Source organism: Micrasema longulum, unplaced genomic scaffold (genome assembly GCF_059751315.1).
Source record: "Micrasema longulum isolate JH-2025_06_02 unplaced genomic scaffold, ASM5975131v1 h1tg001264l, whole genome shotgun sequence".
Classification (NCBI taxonomy): Eukaryota; Metazoa; Arthropoda; class Insecta; order Trichoptera; family Brachycentridae; genus Micrasema; species Micrasema longulum.
In genome coordinates, this window is record NW_028278451.1 from 515853 (window position 1) to 539302 (window position 23450).

Sequence of the window (23450 nt, forward strand, 5' to 3'; positions counted from 1 at the left end):
GTAAAAATCAAATTAAATAATAAAATATTTTAAAGCGTAAATAAAACTAGAAAATCATAAGCTCTGTTTTATTTAACAATTATACTAAAGGCTTACTTACCATTCACCATCTTTTTAAAAAAATCAGTAGGTTTGATCTATAAGAACAATATCCTACACTTGGTCCTTTAAATATAGTTTGATTAAAATGACAGTTGTCGGCAAAAGTGACAATATAACTTTGTAGTAACGTCTGAGGAGTGATTTATATTGACACTCAAAAAGCATTCGCATCTGGCATGTTATTTTTTTTAATACAATACTTGACATACAAATCAACATAATTATATAAAATCAGCTTTAAAACAAAAATAAACCTAATTAGTAACGAAGTTCTTACAAGAATACATCATTTTGCAAAAATGTTAGAGATGAAATAAATTTATCAATGTAAATCGAACGAATAAAAAAATAATTCATTTGATGTTGTTCATGAAAAAAAGTATAAATGTCTTATTTTTTGGTGAATTTGTCTTACACTATAATATGCTTGTTATTGTGTTTTTATATAAGTTTTCGAGAACAGAGTTTCATGTTTGCATAAAAAAACTGATAAAATCGATTTGATCGGTACATGGCCAGTGATCAGTACTTTCCTGTCACTAGTCACATTAGTTTGGCAGCTGTCATTTTAATCAAGCTATATTTTAAGGACTATGAATATATCCGATACGTGGGAATAACTATTGCCGAGTTCCTGCAGTCTATTTAATACGGCATTACAAGTATACACTGTCCGTGAATTGTTGCTATAAAACGGTGGTACCTGTCCAGTAATTCTTCCAGGAATTCTGAAGTTGATGAAAGATAACAGTTCTGGGTAATCTCATGTTGAATTTACAATTTTGAATAAGTCTATAATTTTTCTTCAATCGTTAAGTTTTGACAAATTAATGTTTTTAATTAAAAAAAATCTAAAATTTATGACTAGTTCAGCGTTTAAAATTTAAATACCTTAAAAAATTATTTTAGACCATTTTCACTATTGAAGTTTACATCAACTTGAAAGTGCCTATGTTTTTGAATTCCTTAATCACACGTAACAGGAAGCCTAACATTTTTAGTGATTAACTAGTTTCATTCTGTCTATGTTTGAACATCCATATTCATTCAATTCTTTAATCTATTCAGTTACAAAAATAATCGATCAGTTTTATTATTGCGTAAGATGGTACACATTTAGTTGCATTTGTTGGGTTATTGTTATGTACATATATTATAAAATACTTTACACTAGTGGACCTGACAGACGTTGCCCTGCCCGAACGTTGGCTTGCCTGCTATCAGCCTGGAAAAATACTTTTAATTGATAAGTAGGTACCTAGGTACTTGTTTGTGATTAAATTCCAAAACTAAAAATTGTCAATATTCAAATATTTCATTTAAGTAGGTACCTAGGTACTTATTTATGGTTGAATTCCAAAACATACAAAAAATATTTTTTCAAATATGGCGATCCTTTTGCAAAGGTCAAACTCCGGTCTTCTTACCAACAGAGGGGTGAACTTATGTAGAAATACGATTTTTTAAATGTACTGAATTTTATGTTATTTTAGTATTACCAAAAATCCAGTAAAAATAAACAAATGGGTAGAAATTGATCCACAAAAAATAAATGATGTTTGTAAACATTCAAAAACAAACCTTTTTAAACACAAAAAACAACATCCTTCCATTTTTTTGTGTATACATTATCGTAGAATGCAACCCTGGTGAGACGATGAAAAAATATTTATGCTTCTAAAATTTTTAACAGATTCGATTGAAAATTTTAATATCTACGAACACGCGCAGCGCAGAGATCTACATTTCTCTGAAAACCGCACGTAAATCAGTTAAGCCGTTTAGGAGGAGTTCAGTGACCTCACAAGTACAGAAGAATTATATTTATATATATATAATAAAGATAATTCATACAGCGCTATTATTTGTAAAAATCACATTAAGAGCGCTGTATATTGACATTTTCTTTTTTTTATTTTTTTATAACATTTTTGAATATTTTTCGTTTTTTTAGCGTTAAAAATAAACATTTCTATGAACTTATATTTGTTTACGTTTTTATTTATCATTTATTTTATCTTGCTTTCTATGTTAACGTTATAATATTTTTTGTACATGATGTACATTTATATACATATATATTTAATTGGATTGTTATTTAACATTTCGAAGAAAAAAAAAAAAATATATATATATATATAAAAATCTATACTAACAGATGGTCGTTTTTTTTTTCATTGCGATACTTGGAAGACTAGTAATCGATACAGGCTACTTTTTATCTAGAAAAAATACATAATGGAATGCCATCGGGAGATTTCCTTTTGTTAAACGACGAAACTAATTAATTAGCTAATTTCTTTATAATACCACGCGAACGAAGCCACGGGTAAAAAAAGCTACTATATACAGTACTGTCTACAATAATTTTAATATGGTAAAAAATTGTATAAAATAAAAAAAATATTACAGGCCTCAAAATAACTACCAGTATTGTATGAACCTATCTACTGTCCCAAGAAAAATTCTAACCCTAAATTTTTAATTGATTCCTTCATAAAACATTATATTTTATTGTCAGTGAGGCAAAAATATATTTTGTTGTGTTCTAAAAAAACTTTGAAAACATCCCTCATAATATATTTATTAAGGATTTTACGGACTATAAAATAATTTACGATATTTAACCCTTTAAGGAAAATAACTATAAATATATTCTGATTCACCGACGCATAAAAAAAAAAGACACGTTATTCTATTACTAGCTGGATTCGAATTCAGTTAATATTGCGTTTCTATCAATAATATAAACACATCCTTTTGTTGTAACACAGTTTAAAAATACGTATGATTTTTATTTAGAAACTTTGCTGGTCTGTCTTTAAACTGTATTTTATAAAAAATGTTATTATATCATTGCCGACTGTTTGTTTCTTTAAAATAAAAAAATAAATACATTTATTTTCAAGAAAAAAAAAGAAATTTTCTTTAAACCACTATTTTATTTTACTAAGTATTTTCCGATCGCTAACACAAATTTGACTTAAATATTCCGTTTTTATATGAGTATCTTATGTATTATTGTTGACATTTGACAAGAGTCTTTGGATGTATATTTTGTCTTAAAGAAAAATATTAACCATAAACAAATAAAATATTTTTACATGTTTATTTTACCACAGAAACGTGTTTTAATAAACTTATTCGACTACCTGACTCTAATCTGTCGGTTGAAAAGTTATAAGATGAAATTGTTTTTAAAACAATTAATTATTATTATAATTGTTTATCTGAAATTCCTTAGCAAATTGTTGTTTTTATGTAATACTTTTTTCTTTAATGGCACAATTTCGAAAAAATGAGGATTTAAAATGGCAAAATCGTACGATTCCAATACTTTTTATTAGACGACAGCTCTTAAAAAATTCTTAAAAAGTCATGTTTTGGAATTTTATTTTATTTACTTTAGTTTTTCAGAGCAGTTCATTATAAAAGGAGAGAAGAGATTTTTTTTTAATACTATATCCACAAATGTATAAAAAAAATTACCAAATAATATCAAACCTGCTTTTAAAAGCACGTGTTAAAATACAAATAACAATATTGGTAAATTATTGCTTAATCTTTATTAATTAAAATAGTTTATTAAATAATTCAAGTGTTTACCAATAAAAATGCAATTTTTCATCAAGAAAGTTTGATATTCGTGTTAAAGAACATATGAGGTGTCTTTACAATAATAATTTCTCTGAATTCGCAAATTATACAATTAATTTAAATCACGACTTTGATAAAAATACAGGAGTTAAACCTTACATACGAATAATAAAGGGTTTAAAGTAAATAATATGGAAAATTTTCACATTAGGAAAGCTTTGAGAAATAATATTCATTTGATCAATAATTAAACAAACTTTCAATACAGTCCTTTATACGATGTTCCACTGTAATGGTCACCCTAGTAAACTTATTAAGATTATCCCCTCCCTCCATCCCCTCTACTTTTTAAATTTATTTCTCAAACAATAGAATATTTTCATAATTTAATCAGTGCATGTTTGTCTTAATCAGTGCGTGTGCTTATAAAAATGCATGTCGTGTTGGTTTTATATTTTTGTGTAACAACTATGGTGAAGGTGTTTAGTGGGTTTTGCATGTTAGTTTAATTTGTGTCCCGACGAAGAGACGGGCACGTCTCGAAACCGGTAGACATAGAAAAGTCGGTAAGTGGTTATATACAAATATTTAATAACATTTAGATCATTTTAATTTTTAAAAAAACAGTTCAAATAATTGTATGAGGATAAGATACGTATATAGTTTTATTCCACTTTTATTTATAATAATAATGTTATATACAAGTGCAAGCAGGGGTTGTAAATTTGTTTAGTCTTTCACCAGTCTGACGATGTCGGTCACGACGAAACCCGGTCACTGGTAAAAATTTATAATTAAAAGCGGAATAAAACTTTAAACGTATTTTTATTATTATAATTAAAATGCAGTGCCACCAAGAAATGTCAGTAGAAAAACTCAATATATTAATTGTATAGGGGTTAAAAAAATTAGTAAACGCAAGACGAAGTTTCGTTTCTCCAAATGGACTTTAAATTATTTACGTCTTCCCAAAGCCTTTCGCCATTTTTAGTCTGTAAATATTGCGAACATAAAAAGCCCAGTAAAATGCGAATAGTTTAGTTTTTATTATTGCTGCTTTCTGCGCGTTGCTTACTCGTCGGGAAAATTATATCTTCATAGAGGAATGTGGAAAAAAGCGGCGCGGCCATCTTTGAAATTTTCGCAAAAGTAACGAGTGTAGTCCGTCCGCTTTATGTTTATTTATTTATTATTATTGACACTAACCTAATGTTTAATATTCATATTGAATCAGTCCTGAAGAAACGAATAAAATGGTCCGACTAATGCGGGTATCGAAACCATTTAAACACTTAAAAAATGGTTTATCTTAAAAATAATGCTTCGCAAATATCGCACTTTTTCCTCTTTCCAATTGCTCCAAGAAACTAAACTTTTAGATATAAGACAAATATATTATTTTCAATGTTAAAAATTTAAGAACCAAAATGTATTTACAAGTAATTTAAATAGATTTAGTCAAAGAAGGAATCGTGTGCTAGAAATACGACGTTGTTAAACGAAGCTAGCACAGAGACATGCATATTTTAATGGCCCAAAAAAATTTGATTCGATACTGATAATATTTCATTGATCCCAAACATTCAAAATTTTCATTCTTTTAAAAAACACGCACTCCTGGATTCAAACTAAAGATATGAACTCTATTTTTTCTTTGATATATTTTGTTGTCCTTTAATAATAAGGAATATTTTTAAGTTTTTTAAATTTTTTAAAAATATTTTTTATTTCCTTTTTCAATTACTATAAAACCTTATAAAAGTACCTTATACAGAATATTATCATTTCTCTTTCTTGTATTACACAAAATTATTATACCTGTTTATTTATTATAGGAGCAAAAATTCATAAACATTTTGTGTATACCCACGAACAGGCCATGTGGGATTTTTTTTTGTTTACTATTTTTACCGTTAATATGTATTTCATTGCAATGTAATTATTCTTTATTTTTTGTATACTCTGTTTTACCTCTTATGTTTATTGTAAAAAAAAATAATGTAAAGACACTTGAAAAACTTTATAAAACATTTGTTCGTCCCCAGCTAGAATACTGTACTCCTATTTGGTAACCTTACTATAATGTTAGTAAATAGACTAGAAAGAGTCCAACGAAAATTCCTTAAACAGGTCGACTACCAGTTAAACCTTAACTTCTCTAAATATGCTGAAAGTATGCAGTACCGTGGAATAAACTCTCTTAAAAATCGAAGAAAAATGTTAGACCAGTTATTTTTATACAAATTAATTAATAATGAAATTGATACCCGTAACCTACTTGAAAGACTTCCATTCCGTGTGCCATCTAGACAGACAAAATTTTCTGTTTTACACAGCCGACGAGTCAATAAACTATTTGAAACAATCTATAATACCTACAATTTGTGAGCAATTCAATAAAATTCTTTCGCATCGGACGCACTATAACTGCGGAAAATTGACGAAAACTTCCGAAAGCTTACCGATCGCCGCTCGGAGCTTTCCGCCCTCCTCCCCCCCTGCGTCCCCCCCTTCCCCTTCTAGTAGGAGTGCAGTGCTAGTGACGGCAGACGCCGTGCGCCGATTGGCGATCTGAAAATACCGCGGTGGCCAGAAAAACGAATACATCTTGAAACCATTAGTAAAAATAACTTCGAGAGTAAAAATAAAGTCTTGGGGAGTAAAAACAATAAGATGAGCATCTCAATAGAAAGACATGTTTTAAGATAAGGAGAATATGAAAAGAATATGAAACTAAGATTTTAATTTTAAGACTTTTATGTATCAAAATTCTCCATTGGAAAGAGCAAAACATATTTTTAAAAATATAAGATGAACAATTTGGACTAAACTCGTTCAACTACTCAGCTCTTCCGTACAAACAGAAGCAGAGTCTCGTTAAAATTAAAAGTATTTAGCGTGCTCTATTATTTATATTGTATATACCTCCATACGAGTATATCTTATTTATAAATACAATCGAACTCGGTTATAACGATCACGGAAATAGCAAGATCTCGGATGTAACGAGGAAACATTAGTTGACATTTTAGTTCATGGTTTTTTTCATACAATTATTCACTGATATAAAGAGCTACTTCTCGGACATACCGAACAAAAGTATAGTAAAAAAATACACAAAAAATCTTAAATTGTTAAAAACATCATTCTCGAAATAAAAACCTAAGTGATAAAATCCAAACGGTCGGCTAACGCAAAGGATAAATACCGCCAGGCGTCAGGATCAGATTATGTTTCGGATAATTATTTAAGTGTCTAGGTTCCTGATTGGATTTTTCGCCGACAATATTGAAAAATGAACACACATGGTTTTTTAAAAATCCAAGTTTTGTGAACTTAGTAAGTGCCGGTTCGGCACATTGCTACAATTTACAGCTGCTTTTGAAGTTTATGAATGACATGGTTATTTTGGGAGTTTTAAAAGACTTTATTTGATTTTTTAAATTTTTAAATCATTCGATTTTGCTAATTTAAAAAGCCGTTCTTTAAAAATTGGGCAGTTAAAAACATTAAATAAGTAATTGTTAGAAGATCAAATTGTTTTTAAGGAGTTTTTAATAAAAAAACATACCTCAAATTTTTACACAACACTAATTTCACATTTGAATAACTAAAATTAAATAATTTTTCGACCAACAGATAACGCCTCTTGAAATATACAAAAAAAAATAGGAATATTGGTACTCAATATAAAAATAACGTATTAAGAAGTTTCTCTAAAATGTATGAAAAAAAAATGAATACTCTAAACGACGTCACAACTTCTTGATAGTAATAATGATAGTGTTCTGATATATTTTCGGTTTTCGGGAAACCAACCCACCAATCAGGACAACTCACCCAAGAGAACTAGTGACGTCGCGCGCGGAGTAATTAAAAAAATTCAAAACTTTAAAAAAATCGTAGCGATGATATTAGGATACATAAAAATAAAAAAAACGAAATTCGGAATAGTTTGATAGTCTATTATTTTTTGTTGTAATTTCAATGTATTGTGCCAACATTGCACCGTGTGCATAACCATAAAAGTAAATAATACAAAAAATAAAAAATCGATGTAACGTTTAAGTAAAAAATAAAATAAAATATTGCACTAGGGTGATTTTTTTCGGCCACCCATTGGGCGCCGAATGGCCCCTGTGGAGGAGTTTGCGCCAGCAGTCGTCACTGGGCGGGCGCGCCGACAAGCAACTCTCCCTCCAGACGTTTCTATTTCGATTCCCCCCACTCTCATTATTATTTCCCCCCAAAATCCACCGAAAATCGTTTCGCCCAGCCGCGTAAAAAAAACCGTCCAAAATACCGAAACACAAAAATCCCCATCCCAAAATCCGCAACCGATCGGACGGCGCAGTAGCAATATTTTCCCCCGATTCTTGTTTACGAGTTGCGATAATTGTGCGTCGTGGAAAATAAGTGTTTTTTTTTTGGTGCGGTCCGTTTTAAAACGGTTTAAAATCGTTGATTTTCGTCGCGAGCGTTGTGATAATGGTTTAGACGCGAGTGTAAAAGCCAGACATTTTTTTTCCTTTCCATTCTGTCTCGATTGTATTTATTAAGTGTTTGTGGGGTTTTTCGATCTCCCGTATGAGCCGAGTCGCATTTATTCTATTCATAGTTTGAACGCTGCTCGGCGTTAGCTTGAAGTTATTTCGAGCTTCGGCACCACGTTATACAACGCAGCGATTTTGCCGTTGGTCGCAGAGGAAGATAAAATATATCTAGAAATACCCCGGAATCGATCGTGGAGAATCTCTTCAGACTCCACGGCAGATAAGGCGGAGAGAATAAGCTCTCGGATAAAGCGGAAGAAAGGCAAAAGAGAGCGAGCAAAGCCAAAGAGAATAAACCGAAACTACGGAAATTACATAAACCTTTTTACAAGAAGGAAGCAAAAAAAACATCGATAAAATGTGCACGTTTTGAAATTGCTTAAATTGAGTAAAGAATTCGTCCAAATTACAAAAAAACGCACTGTTTTTTTAGAGCTTGAAAGTCTTCCGGGTATTTTTAAAGGGGAGGTTAAATTTTGTGGTCTGAATTTCAAAAACAGAGTAAAAATAGTGTTTCTGTGCAGATTCGTAAAAGCCGCTGCGGAAAGTGTGAAGGGAGAAATCGTTGATTGCGTTTGATTTCGGGGAGATCAGAGTGATTAGCGCGGAATGGACCAGAGAAGAGGTTGAAAGCGTGGACGGAAATGCAGCCGTCATCCCTTCCTCACGGCCTCTGAGCCTAGGAATGTTTATACCAGATTCCCTACGCAGCTGCATGATCGAGCAAGACGTTTCCACATATCTCCAAACTCCGTCATCAGGACAGGTGCACAAATAAACCGCAAAACAGCCTTATTAAAAAATAACCCGGACAGCGGGAGTCTTCCCGATAGTTTGTTTTGGCAAATAAATTGAGAGAAAATTATGTAATTAACAAAAAGCAATATTAACATAATGTTGTACATCTGTGTGTGTTAATGTTTGTGTGTATGCCCTCCTTCGATGTTTTGTGGAAACGCAGCTTTGAAACTAAAAATCTGTGGTGTTATGTATAATTCGGAAGATATTCAATCGTATTCGGCCGACAAGCATATAAAATTTCTATACTTTAAGCGTTTGAAATCCATGTTTTGGCAAAATTTTACATGTCTAAAATAACGTATAACAGTTATTTAAAGCCCTCTATGTAAATTGCCAAACGCACAGTGAAAAAAGGCAATGATAGCAACAGAGTTTTTAAAATTCAGTTAAATACGCGGTTTGTGAAATTTATTTTTTTAAAGAGTAACCTCGTTTATTGAACAAAAAAATTTAGTATGAGTGAAACTGACGGAAGACGTAAGGTCTTTAAAGCGGTTTTCGAGAGTGTACATAGAGCGCTTTCACTGTAGTCATTTGAACAAGACATCTAATACCAGCCAAAACTTGAGATTCAAATCATAAAATTAACTTATGTGTAACACCACAGATATACTAGTAAATAAACCACACTTTAATTTGTAAATGTAACTAATACTCAGGATAAAAATATAAAAAAAATATATTTAAAAAAATATCTTCGAACTTATGTTTACTTTAAAAATAAAAAATACAAATACGATGATAATTACTTGTATTTTTGACTGTTTGAAAATGTTATATTTTCGCATTTCTTTTTAAAGTTTAGATAATTATGAATATAATATACAAATTAAAGTGTGGGGAGTAATTTGATTTGTATATTCTCAAAATATGCATAGAAACGCATCGCTATTGCCTCAATCAATACTTTTACCAAAACTGTCCCAAAAACGACAGTTCGCAATATGTTGATATTTCCCGAAAGAATTAATATTTTCGTTCATTACATAAACGAATACATGTGTGCATAAGGCACTCATTATGTATAGGGCACCTGCAGTTGTGCTCAATAATTTGTTACATAAAAGCAAATTCATTAGTCGAACTGGGTGTTGTGGTTCCGAGACTAGTGTCGTGGAGTCATGAATTAAAGGTACGAGGCTCGAACCCGCTCTACAACAACTTGTTTCCCATTTTCTAATTCTAACAACTCGTTGAAAAGGGCTGCAAAATTAAGTCAAGTTTATCGAGTAATCTTATGCTTCTGATGCAAGATCAAGGACTATGAATTTGCAGTGAAAAACATTTTATGTCCATCTTCACGGGAATCGAACCTGAGACCTAATGCGTGGTAAGCCAATACGCTAACCGCTACTCCACGAGGCGAACAAAAATAAAATTAAGACTTTTGCTATCACATGCCTGCAGATTTAATTAAACAAAATATTATTGAAATTGAAGTAAATATTATGATCTTTAAAAATATATTAACCATCATAATATCCTTATATGCACCCAACGGTGCATAGGGCACTGCACTGGCACTCCAATTGCAGCGTTCTTAAATAATTTTAGTTACACTAAAAGCAAGGTGAGCAGTGTTACGCTTTTAAATATTAACAATATTGCCAGGAATAAAGCCTAGGACCATAAGAAAGGTAGGCGAGTGCGCCAACTACTACACAACGAGGCATATTCAACTCGATTGGCTTTTTCAGGATTTTAATCTAAGATTTAAATCATCGAGCCGAATGCACTCGCCCAGGGTTCTGGTTGCATTTCACACACAGAACTGTATTCGTCATCCGTCCGGAGAGAATCAAATATAAAAAAAAATGAAATAACGTTAAATCTTTGAGATGTCGAGCCATATGCGCAATTAGCTGTGCCCAAGGAAAATGTTTTTTTTTTAAATGGAACATGCATATAATTAGGCTTTTTTAGTAAATAAATTGAGACATAATTAAAACATATTTAATATTATTTTATCTTAAGCTGCGTTTCCACTTTGCCTTCCACATAATCGCATTATCCAATTTGTCACTTAAACCCCTTCTCTCTATTACTTTTTCTATTTCCCTTTAAGTGTTCGATGTTAGCAATGGCATGTGTATTTTCTCAAATATTCTTTACTCTTCTAACCAAAACACCAAAAAACATTACACAACAGAAAAATACTTGCTTAGTGGATGAGCTCCTTTAGAAAAAACTAAGTTTATTTTTTTATAATTACATACACAACAACTTGCGATTAATAAATTTTTATTTATTAAGATTTCAAATTATATGCCCATGCAATGTTTTTGACTCTAAGGGTATTAAAATAAAAAAATACTGAAAAGAAATATAATTTAAATTTAACATTCGTTAATTAATCAATTTAAATGATTTGTAAAGCGCCGTTTTAGTAAAACATACGAGCGCTATACCTCAAATATTCTAACACGTCTTGCAGCTACATAGCTCATAGAGAGTTGGGATTCTAATTCCCTCCTAGTTAAAGTTAAAATGGTTAGAATAAAAAAAAAATATCGGTATTTGAACAGAAATGAAGATTATTTTTGAGAAAGGAACATGAAATCTCAATTATAGTTTTTTGAAAAACAATTAGGACTGTATAGTCTGAAAAGTAAGAAAATCATACGATTTGCCATTTTTGAACGCAGTTCGTTAAAAATCATCTATACTATCTACCGAAATTTAAAAGCGGGGAGTTTTAAATTTTTTATTACTGGAACCTCTAAGTAGGTCTCAATTTTTTAAAAATATACGTCAGTAATCAGCATTACACAGGAAATATCGTTTTTAACTTTGACTGGCTTCTGGCTGGTTTGTTTCTTTTGGAGCGAATAACTGTCTTCCTTATAAATGATATGTAAGGTAATTTTAAAAAAATCAGTAAAATTAAATTAATTTGATAAATAAACATATTTTGTAAGATAATAATACATTTTAAATGAATGTTGGCGGTTGATTATCAGTTTGAGACCCAATGTTTATAAAAAAATGAGTTAAATAATTTCTGAAGCACAAAAGATAAAAAAAAAAAAAAAAAAAATACCGAAAATTTTCAAATAAATTATCTTTAGTAAATACAACAAAAAAATGTAAATCTAGAGGAATTCATTCAAGTCTGAAAGGATTAAAAAAATAAACGTTAGATAAAAAACAATACTTTCTCGAATATTTTTAGTAAATATATATATATATATATATATATATTTTTTAATTAAAGGGAATAACCCGCTAAGCCTCTATTGTAGATGCTTGTCAGCAGGGTAGAAAATAAAGGATATAGAAAGAAGTTATGATCAATACACCACAACACCCAGACTGATTGAGAAAAAATCTTTGCTGGATTTTTCCTTACAACTGGCGGGAATCGAACCCGCGACGCCAGTTTCACAGTTGGCCGTCTAACCAACTGCGCCACGGCGCTTGCCAAACGTTTACAATAACTATATTTATTGGCGTATTCGTAATAATAGGAGAACACCGGTAAGATTTTTTAAACTTTCGGAGAGAGAGCAAAATTTTACTGTGCTAGTCAAAGAAATGATGAAAAGGTTAAAAATCTCGCAGTGAGATTAAAACCGATAAGTGCAAATTGCCAATTTGAAGCTAGATTAGATACAAATCTAATTGAAATTGGTTATAATCGGTTTAAAAAAATGACGGCCCAAAGAACGTGAAATTCTTGAAATGATTTTTTTAAATTTGCAAAAATAAATTGACATCGCGTCAATTGAAAATTTAGAGAGACTGAGTTATATCAGAAAACCATATTTGTAAAATAAATAGTATATATTTGAATTGAAGAAATAAAAAAACTTACAAATCATTATAAAAAATTAAATAAACTCAAAAATAATACTATGCTAAGTATTTAAAAAAACAAAGTATTTTGTGAAAATTTAGATGCCGTATTCCTTTCTTAAAAAGATTCTCTGTCTTAGTTGTAATCAAAATGGTGCTAGGTTACAACACGTTTTGTATAACTTTTGCAATTATTAGAACCTATTTATTTCTATATTAAATTTGAGTAATTTTGCTGTTTAAATGATAACTATAAATTACACGCTTGCATTTATACAAAAATAATTAATGTCGCTCATTCACAAGCATATATTTTTCATAAATAAAATGAAACAATTATTTGAAGATTTTTTCAAATCTGAAAATATGAAATTTCTTTTTGTAAATCAATTTTTAACCGCTAAGTAAAAAGCATTTTTTAAATGCACTCTCAAACTTTTTCTCTGAATGCCTAAATTTTTTTTTTACATCCGCACTCTCACGGAATGTCTCCTATAAATGTCTATTTACTCAATATGTCTATGTCAATGGTATGCTATTTTTTGTAATGGTATGTTTTTAACTATTTGTGTGGTATTCTGTACAGATCTATGGTTGTTATCGTAATGCAATTATTATTTTTAAATCTATGACTGAAAATATTTGAAATAAAATGTAGCCATGAAAAAACATTTTAATGCTGCAATATTTTGTATTATTAATTTTTTAATCTTTGTGGTCAAAGATTTCAATAATTGTTTGTAAATATTAGTAGATAAACACTTGCCGATTTTTCTATGTCTACCAGTTTCGAGACGTACCCGTCTATTCGTCAGGACACTAATTACATTAACATGCAAATCACGCTATACTTTTACCATAGTAGTTGCACAAAAATATAAAACCAATGAACTGATAGGACACATGTTTTTAGAGGCTAACACCAACCTGCACTGATTATAATTTAAAAAATACAAATATTTAAAAAAAAGAAGAGTAATCAGTGCACGTGAGTGTAAACTTTATAAAGAATGCGTCGTATCAGCATATTGGTTTTATATTTTTGTGCAGCTACTAAGGTTAAGATGTATAGTGAGATTTTTACGTGCACTGAATTAAAAAAAAAATGTTTAAAAATAAATTAATACAAAAAAATCTGTGCACTTTGATGTACGCCCTTAATAGCATGTGTCTTATCAGCAAGTAAGTTTAATATTTTTGTGCAACAACTTTAGTGAAGGTGTGTAGTTGGATTTGCACGTTAGTGTAGTGTCCTGACGAAGAGACGGGCACGCCTCGAAACCGGGAGACACAGAAAAGTCGGTAAGTGGTTTAATACAATTATTTACCAACATCCATATCAAACTATCATCATGACACACGTTTTAACATTCAAATTAAGAATTCTTTAAATCAATTTATTCATTTTAAAACAGTTATTCATGGCTAGATTTTAATACTTGACATTAAATTATTTTTTATATTTCTTAGGTAATAGGAGCTTACCCATCGATTGGCAGATTTTATACAAAATGTTTTTTTTTCAGAAAAAACGTAATTATCTACATGACGGATGTTGGCGTCAAAATAATTTATTTTTTGTAACGAAAAATAAGAAATATGTAAATATGCGAACTTAAAATCGCACTCATAAATAATACTTAATAAATTATTAAAAAAAAAAAAACAATGAAGCGACATTTTAAATGAATTAAAATAATAAGATTAATTGAAATTATAAGAATGCAAATAATTATATGAAAATAAAGTTTTCTTAACAAATAATTGAACAGAGATGGAAAGCTTTTTATGGGAATAAGGAAGTTGAGGTATTTACAGGGCTGATGACGTCTTTACCTAAAGCCTTATGCTGGATCGTTTTAAAAATCGTATGATGCGTCAATAGACTAGTGAACGATTTAAAAAAATAATATATTAAGTATGTCCAAATATTTGTAAACATTTCCTAGGGAGTTATCTAAATCGAAATTTACTGCAACACATTTTTGAGGATGAAATATGGAAGTCTAGGCATTTACATACAGAGCCTATGGCCCGTCGTTGGCTGGTTTGAGTGGCCACTTTGCACACCGTAACATTCACCATTCTTCCATTCATTCCATTAATGACTTCTGTGAATTAAAAGAGCTGAAATCTTTATCGAACTAAATTATTTCACCTTCTAGGCAACGCCTGAAAATACTTTAAATGTTGAATACCTTTTCTTGATGGCCCGTCTTTCGTTTGTAAACAGGCTAACCTTTATATTAGGAAAAACACATGTCAAAGAAAATCAATTCTTGAATCAAAATTAAAGCAGAGAAAATTTTTGAGTAAAAGAACTAAATCCTTTATCGAACTGAATTATTTCACCTATTAGACAACACTTGAAAATACTTATCAAGGTACATGCACATTTTTTTTTTTTTTTTTTACAGACGAGTATCTCTATGAGTTACTATTTTTGTAGTAAAACTACGCCTGCAACCATTTGAAAATAAAACTTATTTCAATCAAAAACGACAACGTTCATTTTATATATCTTGTGATATACCATTTGAGTTTCTTTAACATAATCGTTATGTTATCTTAAATTTATGAACGAGGGGAAGATTATAGACGAGAAGGGATGAAAAATAGGGGAAAAATATTATATTCAACTGTTTTTACTGTCTGGTAGCTAAAATTTTTTTTTAGTTAGAACAGAGATAGAATAATGTTTTTAGGATAACGTATCTGGTTATATTTACCTAGTTGGTCCATTTTTAATCAAATTTAAAATTGAGCACCAAAAGTAAGAAGATATGGTTAACATTTTTTGGTTCGTGTACCTGCACACAAATCTGGATTTTCTCCCAAGACGGGAGTAGGTATATATTTTTATTTATATCCCTACAGAGATGAGGATTCTACCTCATCTCTGTAGGGATATAAATAAAAAAGATATGGTTAAGATTATAAGTTATTCGAAAGAAAATTTTCTGCTCTACAAGATATTATTTATAATAAAAATGATAATATGGGTTATAACCAAAAAATTACAATATCTTTTTCTACTACACACATACTTAGGTAATAGATTTATCTGGATTATGTCTAGTCTGCCTGACTAGGTACAACCTGTTTTAAGGCAGACATTTTTATGCAAAAATAAACAAGAAGATGACTACCCACTAGTTAATTTATTATAGAGTTTTACAAAATTCAAATATACCATTTATTATTTTAGAATGTCTTGAGTAAGTTTTTTGATTTTTCTCTACCTATATCCAGTAACCACTTTTTCACAAATTTATTTAATTGAATTCGGGTCATGGTTTTGCAATGTTCGGGTAACATATTAAATATTTTGGGGCCCAAAAACCTGAATTTTTTTTGCCCAAATTCAGAGTTTGTGGTAGACCCCAGACCCATCCTCTAGTTTGACTTCTGGTAGTGTGGGAGTGTTACTTTTGGGATTTGGTAGAATAATTTGCTAGCACAACCATAATTATTATAAATATATATATGCCTTATATCTTATGAATCGTATAAGCTTTTATATTACTTATATAAGCATCCTATTTTGAAGGCTTTTAATAAAATAAAATAATATGTATATATGTAACGTAAAAGCAAAGACAATATCTTGTAAAGCAAATTTTTTTCTTTTGAATGGCGTATAACCATTATAATTTTGTTTTACTTTAGGTGTTCATTTTTAAATTTGGTAAAGATGGACACAACTTATCTAATTCTAATCTTAACAACACTTAATATAAATGAATATTATAAATTAATTTAATAAATGAATTAATAAATAAATATGCGAGCATATGGTTTTTATTAGAACACAAATTATACAATCGTTTTTGTTTTAAACTAAATATTTTCTTTTTAAAATACAGAATATTGATCAATACCTCGTATTATAATTATTTACTAAGTAATATTAAAAATATAATAGTAAATTTGAAAAAAAAACGGACACAACATATATATGTTCATCACCCTGTTGAAGACAAGAACCTAGCATCAACCAATATGATGGGAAGATAAAGACGTCATACCTACACCTTGATGGTTTATATGAAAATAAATTCTCTCTAGCGATTACAAATATATATTACCGACCCCCCACGTTCAAGTTTTGGATAGGTACATCGATATGAAACAAGGGAAAGCGTACGTCACGGTACACATATCTATGTACTGAAATGACAGCTTCAGTGTGACGTCATAGTTGAAGATAAAATTCTTCCGACCGATTACAAAGATACACTACCGATCCTCCCACCATCAAGTTTTGATGTAAGTACATCGGTTTGAATCGATGGGTCTAGAACTTCTCGATACGTTTATCTACGCATTAAAAGTGACCATAATTTTGTTCCACCGAGCAATTTTTCCTTTAATTACGATAAACTGAAATTTTTAATCGTTTCGAGGTTAGCATTTTTTTTCTAAAAAACCGATTCAAAATATAAGAGAGTAATAAGCTTAGAGTATATACATCTAGTAATAATTAAATTTTGAAGTCGAATTAAATTCTGACATAACTGTCAGTTTCCAAAACGAGTGGCTAGATGCAAAAAATAATGTCGTAAGAGGCGCAAGAAAGTTGCCATTATTAAAACATAAATGAATTACTATATTTTTTTCGTATGTTTAACTATCTTCCGGAGTGTACGTATCGAGGCGTTAAAAAAATCGGCTTTGTAATCGTTCGGTAGATAAATACAGACGATCGATAAGCATATCGTCTTGGCAAGTGTCAAAAATCATGTTCCAGCGAGCATTTTGAGCTTGAATTGGGATTTATTGGAGTTTATAATCGCCTTTAAGTAGGCACTTTCTATAACAGAAGCCTATTTAAAATATAAATGAGAACTATTTTAAATGTTGATGAAGTAAGGAACGCGGAGGAATTTTTGCAGTCATTCATTGGTTTGTTTCAATTATAGATATCGAGACGACAAGTAGGTAGAACATACCGAGGTAGATACAGATAGTACAGAAATTAAGTATACCGTATGTAGTTATATACAGATAAAAATAGGGTTCATAATTGAGGCCCTGGCATTATACTGTACAAGACCCATCAACCAACTTACTAAAAGGAAACGTGGTCTGACTTTTCTTAATTGAAACGAATTCTCGTATATTCTCCCTAGATTATGGCAATACAGCAGTGTTTTTTTACACACTTGAAATATTGACTATTGGCGTGTCTCTACAGTTTTCCTTTTTGATATTTTTTCTCTAATGAGAAAACCCAAAAAGCGGCTAGTTTTATCTGTTGTCTTCGGACGTACGGTAAACTCATATAAATACATGCATAAGGTATATTTTTAGTCTAAGGAAATATGACCACATTTCTGATTATCGTAGGCAACTGAAATAGCTCAAAATTAGACAGCGGAGAGACTATCACTCCCTCTCACTTCTGTTCAATGTACAACATAGTCCTAACGCTCCTATTATTATTATTATTATGGATAACTTATATAGCGCCATTTTCGTAATAAAATACCTCAAGGGCGCTTTACATAGTGATTCTATTGTTAAATTATTTTAATTGAAGCTTTTAAATTTGTAATTTAATTAAAACCATTTATTTTGTTGTCACACGCTACGGATTTATTCAAATGATTTAGAAAACAAGTGGGTTTTAAGTTTTTTCCGAAACATCACTTCACTTTCACAGCCTCGCACCTCTGCTGGGAGAGCATTCCACGCCATAGGGCCTGCGACCGCAAATGCGCGTTCACTAAATTTAGTGCGCTGTTTGCGTAGAGGTATAATAACTTTTCCTCTCGCCGTAGACGTAGCTGATCTAAGCGTGAGACGCCTGTCAGCTAGTTCATCTGGAATGCACAGTTCCCTTAGATATTCCGGGGCAGAGTTGTGCAGTGACTTATACATAAGCCAACAGAGTTTGTATTCGACCCTTTGTGGAAAACGTAGCCAGTGTAGTTCCCGAAGTAGTGAAGTGATATGACTGAACTTAGAGATTCCGAAAATAACTCTCGCTGCGGCATTCAATACAGATTGTAGCCCATGCTACCATATACCAGCGTGAAATATTTCAACGCTTATCAGTTCATGGTTTACCTCTTTGTTCTAATTCTCAAGGCAATCTCTTAATACCCATCCACAATTACTCTTTCTTCTCTAACTCATATGGTGTCCATGCGGCTCAACTGTGTACGGTATCTCTGTTTAAATCACGTCTGAAGAAACATATATTTTCTCTTCCTTAATCTCTCCTCCTCTTTCCTCTTTTTTCCTATTTTTTCCATTGAGTAATAGTATTGATTTTGGGTAATTTATATACAAATACATTTATTTCTATATTTATATATCTTTAGCTTTCTTTTCTATTGAATATGTTTTAACTTGAATTATAAATATAAAACTTTTTTTTTATTGGTTGGTTGGAAGAAATTGCCATTTGGATAAAAGCCCGCCAATGTACAATCAAAATTATATTCCAAAAGGTAAATAAATAAATACATAAATATATATTTTTGAAAAACACAAAAAATACCGTCACAGAATATTTCATTCTGATTCTCTTTGTTTAAAAAAAAACAAATCGGTTTAGTTTTGGGGTGCGGAAAACGGCACAGCGAAATCTTTTGGTTTGATGATTTTGTTGATTTTAATTAGGCATAATTAGTATCGGAGAGGCATTTGCCAGAAAAGAGAAGAATGACAGGAAAACCTTTCCCTCACTAAGCATCCAAAAATAACACATGATCCGAACGGGGGGACCAAACGACCCCACCGCCTACTTGTATATGGCGTCAGGAGAATAAAACTTTGTAAGTGTTTATGACCGTGCAATATTTTATTTATGTTTTCGCATACGCATATTTAACTCATTCGTGTATTTTATTCATTTTTGTTAGTTTGCCGAATGCTAATGTACATAAAGTAAAATTGACCCTTGTATTATTTACGTATTTTTTTGTTTTAATATTAAAAGATTTTAACAAAAAATAAAAACAAAATCAGGAAGATGCTTGTTTCTGTTATTTTCACGATTGCAAAAAATATAGGGCAAATAGCTTTAATAATACTTGAGTTATCGAATTAAAATCGGTTTATGGGGGATTTGAATCCCCCCTTCGGTCTGGCTAGGTTAATCATGTTAAAATATATATTCATCAAAATTTTCATCCACCGCGTTCCCCTTAATGAAACCAATTGTCAAAATACGCTGAATTCGGTGTACTTGTGCAATGCCCTATGCACCATCGGGTGCGTTTGTATGATGATGATTTTTCTGATAGACGAATATCTAACGCATATATTTGCGTTTTCTTGCGCGTTCAAGGGAGATTTATTATTTAGAAAGACTAGACCAAAGGGCCAAAATTAGAATGCCGCGTTACGTCACAACGCCCTTTCACGCTATAGACGAGGCGGACCAATTCCTTTGACCTATTTGTTAAGAGCGTACTTTGCTCAGCTAAATATAAATATCACCGTCCTGACGAAGACACCATTAAAATAGATATATATATAATGTATAATAAACACCAAATTAAATACTTACACTCAGTCACAGAACTATAATATAACATATAAATGTGTCATTAATTTTGAAGATGATTTTAAATTGACCTAAATTTACTGTCTTATATTTCACTTAAAGATTCTTCTCATCGTTTCTTTGAATCCCTTAAAATAAATATGTGTATATTTAAGTTTTTCTTTTTTTTTTTTAATGTGATTACTATTTTATTTTATTTTTACACATGAGCATGTTTTTTTATTCTTTATTTCAATTCTTAATTTTTAATTACTCTTACAAATTTTCTTCATCTTTAATATTATTTCCATTTGTAAATACTCACTACAAACTACAAACTACTAACTTTAAAATATCTTTTTTTAACTTAAATTTTAATTTTTAAACAACTTTTATTTATGTTTTTCTTTTTCCTTCTCTTTTTTATACTTTCATAATTAACCTTACATATAATTGCTTTATAATATGGAAACTTCACTGGTCCATTAGAATTAAGTTTAATTGTGTAAAATATTAAACTTTGTAACTGTACTGTATTTTTCCTGAATAAAAGAAAATAAAAAAAAATAAAAAAATAACACCCCAGTTGGGCTGAAAATAGCAAAAAAAAAAAACTATGAAGAAGAAAAATAAATATAATATGTTATAGTTCCCCTATCCGTACACATTAATGGACAGGGAACTGCATTTGTACATACACCAACTCAATTACTTAGTTCTATTGGGAAATAACTGAAAATTCCTCATGTTGAGTAAACTTCATTTACTTTATTTTATTTATTTGTTCCTTTACAATGTATGAATTACTTTTTTTACATTATTGATAATGTTCCCTAGTCAAGTTTGAAATATAATGGAAAGAGTGTTTTTTTACCATCTAGCATCATAAACTCAAAATTTTAAGATTTTGAATTAGTTCCTTATAGAAATGGGGTATCTTTTTGGGATATTTTTTCTAAAATCCGTTACATTTTTTTATTTATTTACTCATATTTTTCTCTTACAAACTATAATTATAATAAAAATAATGTGTCCTCACTGGGGTAACCCGTGCCGAGGACACTTAAAAATATACTTTTTGAAATGTTTTTACATGAGAGAATAAACAAAGAAGACTAACTTAATAAACAGAGAAAATTAACAAAATATTCACAGTTTTAAAAAATAGGTATACATATATGTACATCTTTATTATTTATGTTACAAAACGCACAATGAAAATAACAAAAACCTAACATAAGCTATACACTTGTGGAGCTGTTGATTCAATATTGGTTTGGGCGAATGAGACAGTTCATTTTACTTCTACCCAGCTCCACTATCCATTTTATATAGCCTTTTTAAACATTTTCTCGTTACGGATTGTTTTAATAGACAGAGAAGTAGGTTATAGATTTTAATTGAATAATACTCAAAATCCCTTTGTCCAAAAGTGGTATTAGTTTGTATTTGTTTAAGTTGTCTTTGTGTTGAGGATCTAGTTATTATATTATTTGTTTGTGATGTATTGTAGGGGTTATGTCTTTCATTTGAGTAACATGAAAGTAACATAAAGGTTTTCTGTGTCCAGGCGATTGAAGAATACAGTTTTATGTGTTAAATTGAATCAGAACTCTGGACGAGTGTTTCTGACTCAATGGCTGTTCTCAGGTAAAAATCCTGAATAAGAAAATCAAATGCAGATAAATCCACCTCGTTGCGTTGTACTTGGTTTGTTCGCCTACCGTTATTGAGGTCCTGGGTTCAATTCCTGGCAACGCGAACATGAAATATGTTTTTTTTTAACTGCATTTTTTGATTTTCCTGGACTGGCACCCGAGAAACGTAAGATTGATCACCTTAGTTTCACGTAACCGATTATCAAATTACTGGCATAAGGAGTATAAAATTAAAAATGTGTTTTCGGGCTTTGCCTGGTAGGTGAAATAATTCAGCCAAACGAATCTCACCCACATTAATAAAGGTTTCAGCTCTTTTATTTCACAAAATAAACGGATGGAAAATTACGGAAATGTGGATGCTTAAACATAGGCATATAGTGAGTGTTACACAGTGTGTAAAGTGGCCACTTAGACCAACCAATTACAAATTGTAAGCTCTTGGAATGCCTAGAATTTCATATTCCCTATCAAAAAGGTTTTTTCTCTCTGATGCAAAAAAATAGACAAACTTTCTTATTTGGGACCGACCACACTGTTCTTTTTAAGTACAAGTTTATTTGTAAAAAAAATACGTATACACAAGGCAGACAAACCATATTCACAATAAAAAAATTCAAGTGTTCATTACTAAGCTACACATGTTATGTAACACAAACGAATCTCATACATAGTATAAGCATTTGAAGCCAAAGTTTGTAAGCAGCGAAATATGTATGCAATTTCTAGCAGAACATTTATGGGGAAATTTAACCTGGTTTTAGAGCGAATTTTCCGCCTCGGATTTCGTAATACATCCGTACATTTTCAGCTATTTCTTCTTCGATGACAAGTCATTAAAACTCTAACCTTCCACGTAACATCTCATAACCTGTAAAATATAAATAGAACGGTGTAGTATACATGCCTTCAATCTATATGCTCATTGCTTATGACGCGACGCCGCGGGGCGCGTTCCGTAAATTGCCATCGCCATGTAAAATTTTATTTCTGGCAACTCGATATTCGAACACTCGTCACTCGACAAAATGGCCGCCGGGGAACAGCTGATAAACGTCAAACATCCCGCGAATTAGCAACAATTTCTTTACGCACGGCGTCATGCGTGGAGTTTTTTTCGTATAAATATATCGCTTGGCAACCATCCGATAGTTTTTTTGTTTTCTTATCTGCCGAAAGCTGGCACAGGTCTCGGTTAAGTCGTGACGCCGAAACTCTCTCATTAACACAAATATTGGCCAAACTTTCTCTTACGAGAATTCCACGTAGGTATTGTGGTTTGATGCCAATACGAATCCACGTTGTTGGGTTTTGGGGTATTATGCATTTGCTAAATGGGTTGCACATGGCTTAGAAAATATACGATCTTGCGTATCTAACCTACTTACTATTTTGTTTGTAAACAAGATACAAATATCAAGGAATCATGTGTTGCTCATTCTTTAA

At 30.9% G+C, this 23450-nt stretch overlaps 1 protein-coding gene and 1 long non-coding RNA gene across 18 annotated transcripts in view; one reads left to right on the plus strand and one right to left on the minus strand.

The window, feature by feature from the left end:
- The window catches only part of LOC148276174 (uncharacterized), a 164157-nt gene that overhangs the window by 86268 nt on the left and 54439 nt on the right, over positions 1-23450 (minus strand). The gene's annotated exons all lie outside the window — the stretch shown is intronic.
- NfI (Nuclear factor I) overlaps positions 7840-23450 on the plus strand; it is a 55420-nt gene continuing 39809 nt past the window's right edge. For all 17 annotated transcript variants that reach the window (XM_088234641.1, XM_088234645.1, XM_088234643.1 and 14 more), the window contains exon 1: positions 7840-9018. In XM_088234641.1, the coding sequence (XP_088090767.1) occupies positions 8938-9018 (81 nt within the window). In that variant the 5' untranslated portion in view covers positions 7840-8937. The remainder of the gene's footprint in view (positions 9019-23450) is intronic.